The sequence below is a fragment of the Carcharodon carcharias genome, chromosome 16, assembly GCF_017639515.1.
Source record: "Carcharodon carcharias isolate sCarCar2 chromosome 16, sCarCar2.pri, whole genome shotgun sequence".
In the NCBI taxonomy this organism is placed as follows: domain Eukaryota; kingdom Metazoa; phylum Chordata; class Chondrichthyes; order Lamniformes; family Lamnidae; genus Carcharodon; species Carcharodon carcharias.
In genome coordinates, this window is record NC_054482.1 from 48,574,066 (window position 1) to 48,586,510 (window position 12,445).

A 12,445-nucleotide genomic window follows, 5' to 3' on the forward strand; every position below is an offset into this window, starting at 1 on the left:
ATCAGAAGGCCCCAAGTTGTGTCGGATCAGAAGGAAGGAACAGTACAGAGGAGGGAACAGTGATAAGTTATCTACCGCAGACAAACTAGTAGGTACATGTAATCCTGTTAGTGGCAGAGCAACGTCCAAGCATTTGCAGAGCTGAAACCAACACCTTTCTCCCATCAGCAGATTGGTTGGCCAAGGATGTTGGTTTGTCATGAACCAACCACGATGACATCGTGTGAGACAGCACATTAACATTCTTACTCATTTTTACACCCTCTATCTTCAAAATAAATTAAGCAAAAATTGCAGAAAAACAGGAAGTAGAAGTTACTTGACCCAAAAGTAAAGGCCAGTTTGATGAACTGATCTTGAAATTTCACATTAAGACAACACTTTCTAAAATAATTCAAGTTCTTCCAAGTATCGGCTTTGCAGACAGCATGAAGAGAGTTATTCTTAGACACTGACCCACAAAATAGCCATACATTTCAATAAAAGTTAACTTTTTTAACCTTAAAAGGTGGGCTGGAGTCACTTGGTCTGGCAGAAAAATCGAAGGATATGATGAGGTCGATTGCCCGCTGGGGCCTCAGTATTAGTGGGTAGGGCAGGTTGAAAGTCAGCCCACTGTCCACCACATGGATCTTCTTACTTTTCACATCAAGTGGTTCATAAATTCTTTCAAACTCATCTGGATCTGCAGGAATATCGAAGAGGGAAACATAAATTCAGATTACTCAAACAGCAAACTCCCTGAAGTTGCCTTTCGCTCTCTTCTAGTCCATCAATTAGCAATGCTGGAATATAGCAAGGAACCATTTCAACAATTATGTTAAACAATGCTAAGTTGTCGTCACAGCAAAAGAAGTCAATAGAAACAATTGAAGTCAATAAAATACAAATAAGAACATTGGCCAGAATTTTCCCGTTGGCGTGCGGGGAGGGGCCCACACACTGACGTGTAAAATGATGCGCAGTGACATCAGGCGAGCGTCCCAACATCACAGTGCGCCATCGCAATATTTAGGTGGGCTGGCGTGCGATGTTCTCTGATGCACACACGCCATTAATTAATGATCCACTTAAGGCCCTTGAGGCAGCAATTGTCAGGGATTTTTTGGGCCCGTGCAATCTGCAGGTCGTCGCGCGGGCGCAATGGGCAGGCGGGTAGGCCACATTTGTATAAACCTCATCCACAGGCAGGATAAGACGGGTGAGTGGGATCACAAGTGTTATTTGTCAGGCATTTAATTGTTAATGTTACTGATACTTGCCTGTGTGAGGAGGAGTACTTCAAATTACTTCATAACTGTTGGACAGGAGTAACAGGCCTCAGGTCAGGACTCTTGAGTAAACATCATTTCTGGGGCTTGCAGGTTTCAGAGAGCCTTCCCTTTGCCTGGGAATGGGAGCTGAACTCTCCATTGGAGGCACCTCATCTGAGGAGGAAGGGAGGGCCTGAAAGGGGAGGAGGCCCGGAATCCACATTCAGCCTCCAGGAGAGCCATCTTTGGGGGGAGAGGCACAGGGCCAACAGGAAGTCCAAGGCAGAAGAGGCCGCAGAAGAAGCCACTATCCTGCTGCCAGGGTATACAGGTGGCTAAGTAGCTAGCTCAATGCGTCTGAGGTGCAGTGCCAAAGGAGGCTCTGTCTCTCAAGGGAGACAGTCACCTCCATCTGTTAGATGATAGGCCCTAAGATCTGTGCCAATTTTGTGTGCTAGTGCCAGTGGCGCTAAAAGTCACGGCTGCCCTCAATTTCTATGCCTCTGGCACTTTCCAGGGGTTGGTGGGTGATCTTTGCGGTGTCTCCCAATCAGCTGTCCACACTTGTGTCAAGCAGATTACAGGCGCTCTGTTCAGGTGTGCATTGACCTTCATCCATGACTGCTGTGACCAGGCAAGCCAGCTGAGTAAGCCAGAGGCTTTGCAGCGATTGCTGGCTTCCCCCGTGTCCAGGGTGCAATAAACTGCAGACATGTGGCCATCAAGGCGCCAGCAGGTGAGCCCGGTGCCTTTGTCAACAGGAAGGGCTTCCACTCCATGAACGTGCAGATAGTGTGTGATCACAGAATGCTGATTTTACGTCTGTGCAACATATCCTGGCAGCTCCCATGATGCTTACATCCTGAGACACTCCCAGGTGCCGGGGCTCTTCAGTGCTCCAGCCTGGCTTGATGGATGGCTGCTGTGTGACAAGGACTATCCTCTCAGAAGGTGGCTCATGATGCCTCTCCGCCATCCAAGAACTGAAGCTGAGCAGCGATACAATAGGAGCCATGGCACCACAAGGGCTGTGGTGGACAGAACCATCGGTCTTCTCAAGATGCGCTTCCAATACCTGGACCGTTCAAGGGGTGCACTGCAGTAGCCCCCAGAACGTGTGTTGTTGATAGTGGTTGCTACGCTCTCCACAACCTGGCGCTGGAAAGGGGGGACACAGTGGATGATGAAAACCGGGACGCAGTTGCTGCAGATGCACAAGATGAGTCCAGTAGTGAGTCCGAGAATGAGCACGCACAGGGAAATGCTGAGGGTGTAGACTCTGCCCCGGGCATACTCCAGGGAGGCAGGGACACCCAAGAGGCTTTAATCCAACGAACCTTCAGCTAGCCCACCACAGATGGACCTCCAACACACGCCAGGGCTGCAGGCTCCATACTCGATACCTGAATGCTAAATCAGCCTGGATAGGAACATTACTAAGGGCTCAATGACAAACAAGTCACTTATAACATCACTGGGTAACCGTCCACCTGCAGAAGTAATGAGTCACCCTGAGCCATGCTCACATATCAAAATTTAATGATTTTACAAAATGAAGTACAAAAAAAAAATTACAAAAGGGTTGCGCATCACATCAAGTGGTCATGAACTAATAGCGGGGCAACATAAAACCACCAGTTAGAAACCTGTAGTGTGCCTAAGGTGCCTTAAGTTTATGCTTGCAGGTGCTACGCCTTGGTGATCCCCCTCACTGGCATTGGCATCTGAGACAGCCTACTCACTGTGCTGTCCTGGTGGCCTCGATGACCTTGGCGGACATCCTCTGGCTGGTGGAGCTTGTGCTGGCCCTGCCTGCTGGCGTCTCCAGTCATCGCAGCCTCATTGGATGCCACGCTCACTGGCAGAGGGAAGGAGGAGCTGATGCCCTCATCTGGAGCACCCTGAGAGGTGCCCGCAGAGATGACAGGCAGCTGCTGCACCAACATGAGGTCGCTTTGGACCTCCCTGCTCACTGTTGATGGATGGGCACCGAGCTGGGATACTTGGTGCCTAAAGCATCTCCCACACTGGCACTGACCAGCTGAGGTCATTGCTGCTGTGAGGGTTTACAGGTCCGAGCGCATCCCCAGGAAGCCCTGATTGGTCTCCTGGAGGAGCCTCTCCATGAGAGTCGCCACTCTGTCCATGGAGGAAACATGGCGCTCGGCTATGAGGCTCATTGTATCGGTGATGCTCCGCGTGGACTCCTCCAGCATGGGCACCACGCCACATATAGCCTCATGTATCTCCGCCAGATCCTCCCGCATACCCTGCTGCACTTCCAGTGTCTGCTGCCTCACAGACAACTCCAGAGGCACATCATCAGCCACCGACTGAGCATGTACCTGGTCCCCTGCAGTACTCCGATTGGTGGAGCCATGGGAACGCTCTGTCTCTGCCCGCACCTTAAGCGAGTGTGAAGTGCCCTCACCGCTGTGCCCCGGGACACTAGCTGATGATCTAATTCCCACTGAGGTGCTGGTATCTGCACTGGTGTCTGCCTGGCAGAGATGGTGTGACTCTGGTGAGTCCAATTGTTCAGGACCCTCTGGTGTGAGAGGGGGCCTCTGCTGCTCCTCCTCCCGGCCCTGCTCTGGTGATGCTGAAAGGGAGAACAAGGACATTTGATTAGTTAAAGTGGAGACAATGTCAATGTGCATCCCTGTCCCTTGGGTCAGTATGCACTCATCCTTCCATAATCAATGGTCAACCCATGTTGCAAACTTCAATCACTGAGCATTCAGCAGTGCCATGGCTGCTGGGACACACATGGTGACCTCAGTGCTTGGCAAACATACCTCTCCGTGGTACCCCAGTCTCACCACCACCGGTGGACCTGGAGGCATGGAGCCTCTTCAGATCCATTGCCTCCTGCTCGTATTTGGTGATGATGGCCAACGGGGCCTGGCCTCCGCCAGTCCGCATCCGCTCGGCAGCATTGTGTTCAGTCTTCTCCTCAAAAGGAGAGAGAGAAGCATTGCTTAGTCCATCCTGTACCTAGATTCCCATTGCATACCTGCCACCCCAAACAGAGAGGGGCATTGCAGGGCGTCAGTGATTCATCACCCCTCAGCTGCCTCACACTCACACCAAGAAGCCAGGGCTGACCCCCCTGCACCCCTCCCTTGCCCAAATGCTGCCTCTGTCACATTTGGCACCACATGGTCTAACCTTCAAATCAAGGAGGCACAAGCACGTGGAACGCCAAGGCCAGCAGATCGATTGGTGTCCAGCCACCTGGAAGCTTCCCTCCCAGCATGTCAGCACTCTGACTTTGACATGCTTCACAGTTCCAGCACTGTGCCTAGGTGCAGATCCTTGAGTTTGCCCCCGAATCTATACTCTGGGTGTCAGCGTCACACGTGCTGGCAGTGCAGAACCCATCTTAGCACAACCCTCACAGGGTGAAACGGGCATGGGCAATATTTGCTGGCCCATCTAGCGAGGGAAACATACAGTGAAGGATTCAATGCTGTAACTGCACTCAGAGTTGGCGGGAGGGGGTGGGGGGGTTGGTGGTGGCAGGCCTGCCTTGTGGGGAGAGCCTATCTGCCGTGTTAAGTGACCTCTGCTAACATGTTACCCTTCCCGAACGCAAGAGGTCGTTGAATCACTTGCGGCACTGGACCCACATATGTCGCACCACGTCATGGGAACTCACTGTCTCGGCTACCTCCTCCCAGGCATGTTTGGTCAGGTCGGGGGTGGGGGGGGGAGCGGCCTCCTCCTCCTGTCCCTGGGAAGGAGGACTTCCCGTCGGCCGGTCACCTCCTCCAGGAGGGAGCTAGGAACTTATCAGAAAACCAAGGGGCACACTGCCCCGCTGCCCTACCCTCTGGCCTGGCCTGCTCTCCAGCAGCGCTCTGGGGAGCCCTTCTGTTAGCCATTGCAAGACTGCTAGCGCTTCATTTAAACAGGGTCGCCATTGGACCCGGTGGTCATTGCACTCCTGCCGCCCGACCACTTCAGCTATCCTCGGAAGCCGTGCTTCACACTGGGCGAGCCTTAATTGGCCCGCCCGTGTAAAGTGGCAGCACAGAGCCGATCGCGGGCGGCAATCAGTTCCAGAACACAATGCTGCTCGCTCCCGAACAGTCTGCCCATTAGAACTGGAGTAGGCCACTCAGCCCCTTCAGCCTGTTTTACCATTCAATTAGATCATCACTGCTCTGTATCCTAACTCCATCCATCCACCAAACTCCATATCCCTTAACAAAAACAGAATTACCTGGAAAAACTCAGCAGGTCTGGCAGCATCGGCGGAGAAGAAAAGAATTGACGTTTCGAGTCCTTATGAACCTTCAACAGAACTGAGTGAATCTAAGGAGAGGGGTGAAATATAAGCTGGTTTAAGGTGGGGGTGGGGGGTTGGGGGTGGGTTGGGTGGGGGGAGAGAAGTGGGAGGCGTGGTGTGGTTGTAGGGACAAGCGAGCAGTGATAGCAGATAATCAAAAGATGTCACAGACAAAAGAACAAAAGAACACATGCGTTGAAGGTGGTGATATCTAAACGAATGTGCTAATTAAGAATGACCCAAACCTCCCTGTCGCTTTCTATTTTAACACTCCACCCTGCTCTCTTGCCACATGTCTGTCCTTGGCTTGCTGCATTGTTCCAGTGAAGCCCAACGCAAACTGGAGGAACAGCACCTCATCTTCCGACTAGGCACTTTACTGCCTTCTGGACTGATATTGAATTCAACAACTTTAGATCTTGAACTCCCTCCTCCATCCCCACCCCCTTTCTGTTTCTTCCCCCTTCCTTTTGTTTTTTCCAATAATTTATTTAGATTTTTCTTTTCCCACCTGTTTCCATTATTTTTAAATCTTTTATGCCCTGCTAGCCTTTCCACCCCACCCCCACTAGAGCTGTACCTTGAGTGCCCTACCATCCATTCTTAATTAGCACATTCATTTAGATAATATCACCACCTTCAACGCCTGTGTTCTTTTGTTCTTTTGTCTATGACATCTTTTGATTATCTGCTCCTATCACTGCTTGCTTGTCCCTACAACCATACCACGACCCCCACTTCTCTCCCCCCACCCAACCCCCTCCCCCACCCACCCCCACCCCCCAACCTTAAACCAGCTTATATTTCACCCATCTCCCTAGATTCACTCAGTTCTGTTGAAGGGTCATGAGGACTCGAAATGTCAACTCTTTTCTTCTCCGCCGATGCTGCCAGACCTGCTGAGTTTTTCCAGGTAATTCTGTTTTTGTTTTGGATTTCCAGCATCCGCAGTTTTTTGTTTTTATCTCCATATCCCTTAATATCCTTGGTTAGCAAAAATCTCAGTTGTAGATTTAAAATTATTAATTTCAGCTAGCATCTAGCATTTTTGTGGGAGACCATTCCACACTTCTACCATTCTTTAGGTGAAGAAATGTTTCCTAACTTCTCTCCTGAATGGCCTGGTTCTGATCTTAAGGTTATGTCCCCTTGTCCTAGATTTCCTCATCTCTACTTACCCTAGCAATTCTGTTCAAAATCCTAAGAATATCAAGTCACCCCTTAACATTAAATATTTCAGGGAAAACAAGCCTAGTTCATGTAATTTCTCCACATTAGCTAACCCTTTGAGCCCTGTAACATTCTGGTGAATCAGTACTGCACCCCTTCAAAGGCCAATATATCCTTTCTAAGGTGCAGTGCACAGCACTCTAGATATGGTCTAATCAGGGCAGCAAAGCGCCCTTCTCTTTCTTTCTTTATTCATTTACAGCATGCAGGCATCACTGGCTAGGCCAGCATTTGAGAAGATGGTGGTGATCTGCCTTCTTGAACCGCTGCGTCCCTGTGGTGTAGGTACACCCACAGTGCTGTTAGGAATTCCAGGATTTTGTCCGGTTATAAAGGCTAACATTTCACTAGCCTGTTATGATTTTTTTCAGTGATCTAAATACCTGGATCTCTAAATCTCTTTGGACCCGAATCTTAGCTTTTCACCATTTAAATAATACTTGAATTTATTCCTTTTTGGTCCATAATAGCTGACCTCACACTTCACCTTGTGTTGAAATTCATTTGCCACAGTTTTGCCCACTCACTTAAACAATGAATATCTCTTTGCAATTTTGCACTCCCATCCACACTACTGTACTACCATTCATTGTGTTTTTGGCAAACTTGGATATGTGGGCTCCCTATTGCATTATCTACGTCATTAATAGATATAGGGAATCGTTGATGCCTTAGCACAAATCCTTGTGGGACACTGCTAGTCTATTCCCTCCAATTCCAGTACATACCCATGAATCTTACATTGGTTTCTACCACATAGCCAAACTTCTAGCTAGTTCAATAATTTGCTTTCAATTTCACAAGCTTTAATTTTAGTCAAAAGTCTGTTAGCTGGAATCTTATTGAATGTCTTCTGCAAGTCCATATAAACTTCATCCATATGTAAAGTTCACTACTTTTGTTACTTCCTCAAGAAACTCAAGTAGGTTCATTAAGCTATGACCTACCATTACCTAATCCATTTGGTGGTCTCAAATCGGCTCAAACCTCTGTAGTGTACAGTCACTCTGCCCTTAAATAACTTGCTCACAACAGATGTGAGACTAACAGATGTATAATTCCCTGATTGCTCGCTCATCCCTTTCTTAAATAATGAAGTTATATTTACATGATATTAAAAAGAAAACCTTACAACAAAGAAGGCTTAAAATGAGATCTGTGTAGCTTAAGTTTTATACAAGAAAATGCTTATAGAAATTCCTGTGACACATTATAGCATTAGGCTGGACCAACATTTCTCTTTTCTGTCCTGAAGTGCCAGTCCCTGAAGGGCACTGGCTGCTCTACCCTACACTCCACCCTACTAGTCAATCCACTGAGAGTCTAGACAGCATGTACTGTCAGCTTGTTCAGTTAGAGCCCTATCTTGACCCCACCATACATTTTGGCAGGATTTAGAAGGAAGCATTGAGGATGGGAACATTGGCTGATTATTTTCCTACCCACTGCCCCCCAACTCTGCCACCTTCCTAATGTCAGGGTGTCAAGGTCAGATAATCCAGATAAATCTCGGGATTGAGTCCTTCCTGGTCCGTGTGGCGTTTCAATGTAATGAGGATGACTTTACACAGAGTCACTGGGGAAAGGGACCAGGATTTTCTGCCACTCATCATTTTCAGCACTAATAAAAATCACAACATAAAACATAGAGGCAGCAAGTACAACAAGAAAGTTATCTTTCAAATCATGCACAGACAACCTAGATCATAAAGTATGTCGCAGAAAATAACAGACAGTGCTGTGGATAAACCAGCTTCTCTGCGCTATCCCGCTATTTAGCAAACTTTCTTCGTCTGCATCTACCTCATCATTTTGTGCCCCTAATGCTGGCCTGGTATTGTGTGAAACTTGTACAAGTACCCCCAGCTCCCAGATGCGGGAGGGCAGCACCTCAAATACAATATTGTTGGTGCTTATTGGCATGAAAACCAGTTTTTAGTGGGTTTATCTGGCTGATAGTCTTTGAGATAGCAAGAGTCTCATGCAGTGTAAAAACAGCTTTAAATAATCTATCCCAAGGCCAGCAGAGCAAAATAAAATAGTGGAAATCTGCAACCTTCTTCCCTCAAAAAAGGCTAACTGGAAATATTAAAACAGAGGTTGATTGATTTTTGTTAGGCAAGGGTATTAAGTGTTGTAGAACTAAAGTGAGCAGATAGAGGTAAGACACAGAACAGCCATGATCCAACTGAATTTTGGAATGGGCTTGAGGGGCTATGTTTATTCCACATACACAGGTAACATTCCTCACAGTATGCACATTGTTCCATTTTTACCAGTTCATCTTTTATTACAAAGGGAAAAGGAAAGAAAATATTTATCATATTGGAACAGAAAACAAGAAGCATGCATAATTGTCAAGATGTCCACAAAAAAATCAGAATAGTCAGTAAAATCCTATGAGTATGATCATCAACTGAGGAATATTCACCAGCAATAAACATAAATATGACTTACTACTTGCAAGATAAATTCCAACATTAGGGTCCAACATTAATATTCAGAAATCTCTTTGTCTGTGTACTGCAATCATGGGATGATCCCTGCAGTTGCTATCGCTGTGTAGCACAGGAAGTGCTTCAGATTCTCCGTGCATTAACTCCGTGCATACATGGGGTGACTCCTGCAGCTGCTCTCCTTGTGTGGAACAGGGAGCTCCTCACTCTATCTCTACACTGGTGTGCATATTATCACAGAGCACATTTCGATCAGCTGCATCATAATAGACAGCTAAATATGAAGAACAATGGGGGATGAAGCACTGAAAATGAAGCTAACTGTGCATATCAACTCCCTTTACCAATATACTTTGTGAACATATTTCTAACCATTTACTACTGACTTTAGTTATCCCAGCTTGCAAGCGTTCAGTTTTACTTCTGACTCAGAAAGCATGCGTAAGTTACTGGCTGATTTAACTATATTTTAAAATTGGAATTCAGAACAAAAACTTTGAAAATTAGCAGGCTAATGGATTAAGAACTGATAGGCAACACAAGGACTAACAATTGAGATTCATTCACCGGGTCAACTTTGATATAGTACACTCAAGATCGGGCAAACTGCTTCCAAAGAGACAGCAGATTTTGGAATAGTCAAAGGTGACTTTGAAGTAGAAATCTAAGCTACAATGAGAAGTACATGGTCTGAACTTGTTTTCACCTCTGAGGGAAAACTCAGAATGAATATATTGCAGCTGTTCAACATGAAGAGCACAGATGGTTTAAATGTGACCAGATGATTTAACTTTGATTGCACTTCTGCCAGTCTCACAAGACCGGACATTACAATAAGAATCAAATGTTTGCAGATAAAAACAAAATTTGAGATCCTTGCATTGTCAAGTGACAAACTTCTCAGCCCTATTTCACCTTTACAATTTTTATATAAGCAGCCATATTTGAACTAGTTCATATCCAGTGAACTTTTTAAGCAGTCTTACATTTTTGAATTCTAATTCCCCAAAATTGCTTGTGTTTAGGAACAATGTGTTGCAGTTCCAGTGCTCTGTAAACCACAGGGATAGAAAGAAGAAAACTGACTGCAAAAATGGTAAGGGAGAGGGGGAAGAGAATGAGTGAGAAAAAGATACTTTGGAGCTGGAATTTATTGAAACACTTGGAGCAGTCTGCACAATACTGATGCTATGTGTGTTAGGCTTTGCATTAACCTGTGTTACGTTGATGCTATATGTGTTAATCTGGGTACTTCTGTGTAATGCTGGTGTTGTGGGTGTTAGATTGGGCACTAGACTGTGTAATATTGATGTTTATACATCCTGAGTACTGGATGCCAGCCAGAGTTTGGTCTCCATATTGTTGAATGTTTATTTTTCTAGGCTGTGGTTCAGATAGAGGTTGAATTCAACAATAAGAAATATATTATTCATTGTGGCAGGGTTTGATTGCTAAATACAAGCCTGACAGTCCACAAAAACCCTTCGGTCCATGACTAACCTGTAACAACTTCTTCATCTTCTTCATCTTGTGGCATGAAGTCACAGAGAGGGGAGAGTGGGTATGATGTATTCAGGTTTAGACCCAACATGAAATTATGCACCTTGCCAGCACGACCTTCTCGGGTGTTGAAAAGTGCAGTATCACAGAACAGAGCCTTTAACATCCTCTGTACCCAGCTGTCCTGGATATTCCTCTGAATCTCCTCTTCTGCATCAATTGCTTCACTGCCAAGCCGGTCCTCTGTCACAAGGAAGGCAAACTTCTGTGAATTATCTGAACTCTAGTAAATCTCACCATCAATTTATTGAAGCGCACACATAATTCTAAGGATTCCCAAAACACTCGGTGTTATGTCTGATATCCAGTGACCTCCGGGAGACATTGTCATTACAGGCTTTGAAAAGTTTCAGTTTGTAATGATAGAAACTGTACCAGAAATTTGTGTGTGAAGTTATCTGAACTAAAGTTGGAGAGAGACCACCCACAAGATCCAGATGGCACCATTTCAGATTTATAGCTGCTATTACATAATTGTAATTGATGCAAAATGCATTTGGAACTTTTTATCTCTTTGTTATTAGAGAATTGGCTGGCTTGTTGGTGCACTGTGACTATTATAATTTAGTGAGTCTGCTGGCGAATGGAAATCAGCTGGCCTCTGTTATTCTTAATAATTAATAGTCTGAAACTAATGCCTGTGATATAACAATATGCATCATATATTGCTGGTTCAGTTTCCCCACAATGTTCTTTCCCAGCTCAAGTGTTGGTTAGTTCCCACAAGGATGGCGTCACAGTCGATGCATGATTCTGCTTCAAGGATCACTGGATAGCAATTGGCAACAGGAACCCTGGGCTAATCTTTGCTTTCAGTGATGACCAAAATAAATCTTTCCGAACAATAAATAACAGCAGGATTCAGGAAAGCAGAGCCCAGTAAACTGGACGATGTGGGAAATGCTTTTATCTGCTCCCTGACAAAACTACATTGTTCCATTGTTCCTGCTTGCACTGTATCACAGTGGCAGCATTGCTAGCAGCAGCTGAATTTAACAGTATACTCAATTATTTTTGCCATTACCTCTCTCCAGTGTCAGCTTACAGATAATTATCAGTCAGTGGCACCTCTGAGATGCATGGAACAAGAAACTTATGCATTTCATCCCTTTTCATTCTCCACCTCAACTGTCACCAATCCCAGAAGCCAGTGTTGTAAAAGCCCATCAGTTGTCCAGGGATCCTATTGTCTCCTTTATTAAATATTTTGGTAGTCACTGGTTTTCCTTCGTGCAACCATTATAAATTATTATATCCTTTGTCTCCTAAATATTCAATATGTGTCCACATTTCCTTTTAATTTTCTCCCAGATTTCAACATGCCCCACCTCTGCCACCACCACCCCCAACCCTCCAGCTCCCAAGCGTCCAGCCCACCATGAGCAAGGATCTTGCTTGCTTAAAGAGGCACATCCAAACCTCACAGTCTGAAAAGCACTGCGTTTGTTTGGGATGGGCATTTTCCTTTAACTATAAGCAGGATATGGCAGTGGGGTGACTCCACACTTTACTCTTACCTTTGGGTTGGGATTCATCATCACTGTCAGAGCTGTCGTTTCCAATTAAATGCTTGGCCTGAATTTGTGCTGTAATATAAACAGAAAAACAAATCACACTCTTCAATGGTTAAGAGAAAAAGAACGCATATTGAG

General features: G+C 45.9%; 1 protein-coding gene across 4 annotated transcripts in view; it reads right to left on the reverse strand.

The window, feature by feature from the left end:
- The window catches only part of LOC121288920 (cytosolic phospholipase A2-like), a 181,094-nt gene that overhangs the window by 12,807 nt on the left and 155,842 nt on the right, over positions 1–12,445 (reverse strand). For all 4 annotated transcript variants that reach the window (XM_041207785.1, XM_041207783.1, XM_041207784.1 and 1 more), the window contains 3 exons: positions 12,311–12,379; positions 10,734–10,976; positions 501–685 (listed from right to left, as the gene is read on the reverse strand). In XM_041207785.1, coding sequence (XP_041063719.1) covers positions 501–685; positions 10,734–10,976; positions 12,311–12,379 — 497 coding nt within the window. The remainder of the gene's footprint in view (positions 1–500; positions 686–10,733; positions 10,977–12,310; positions 12,380–12,445) is intronic.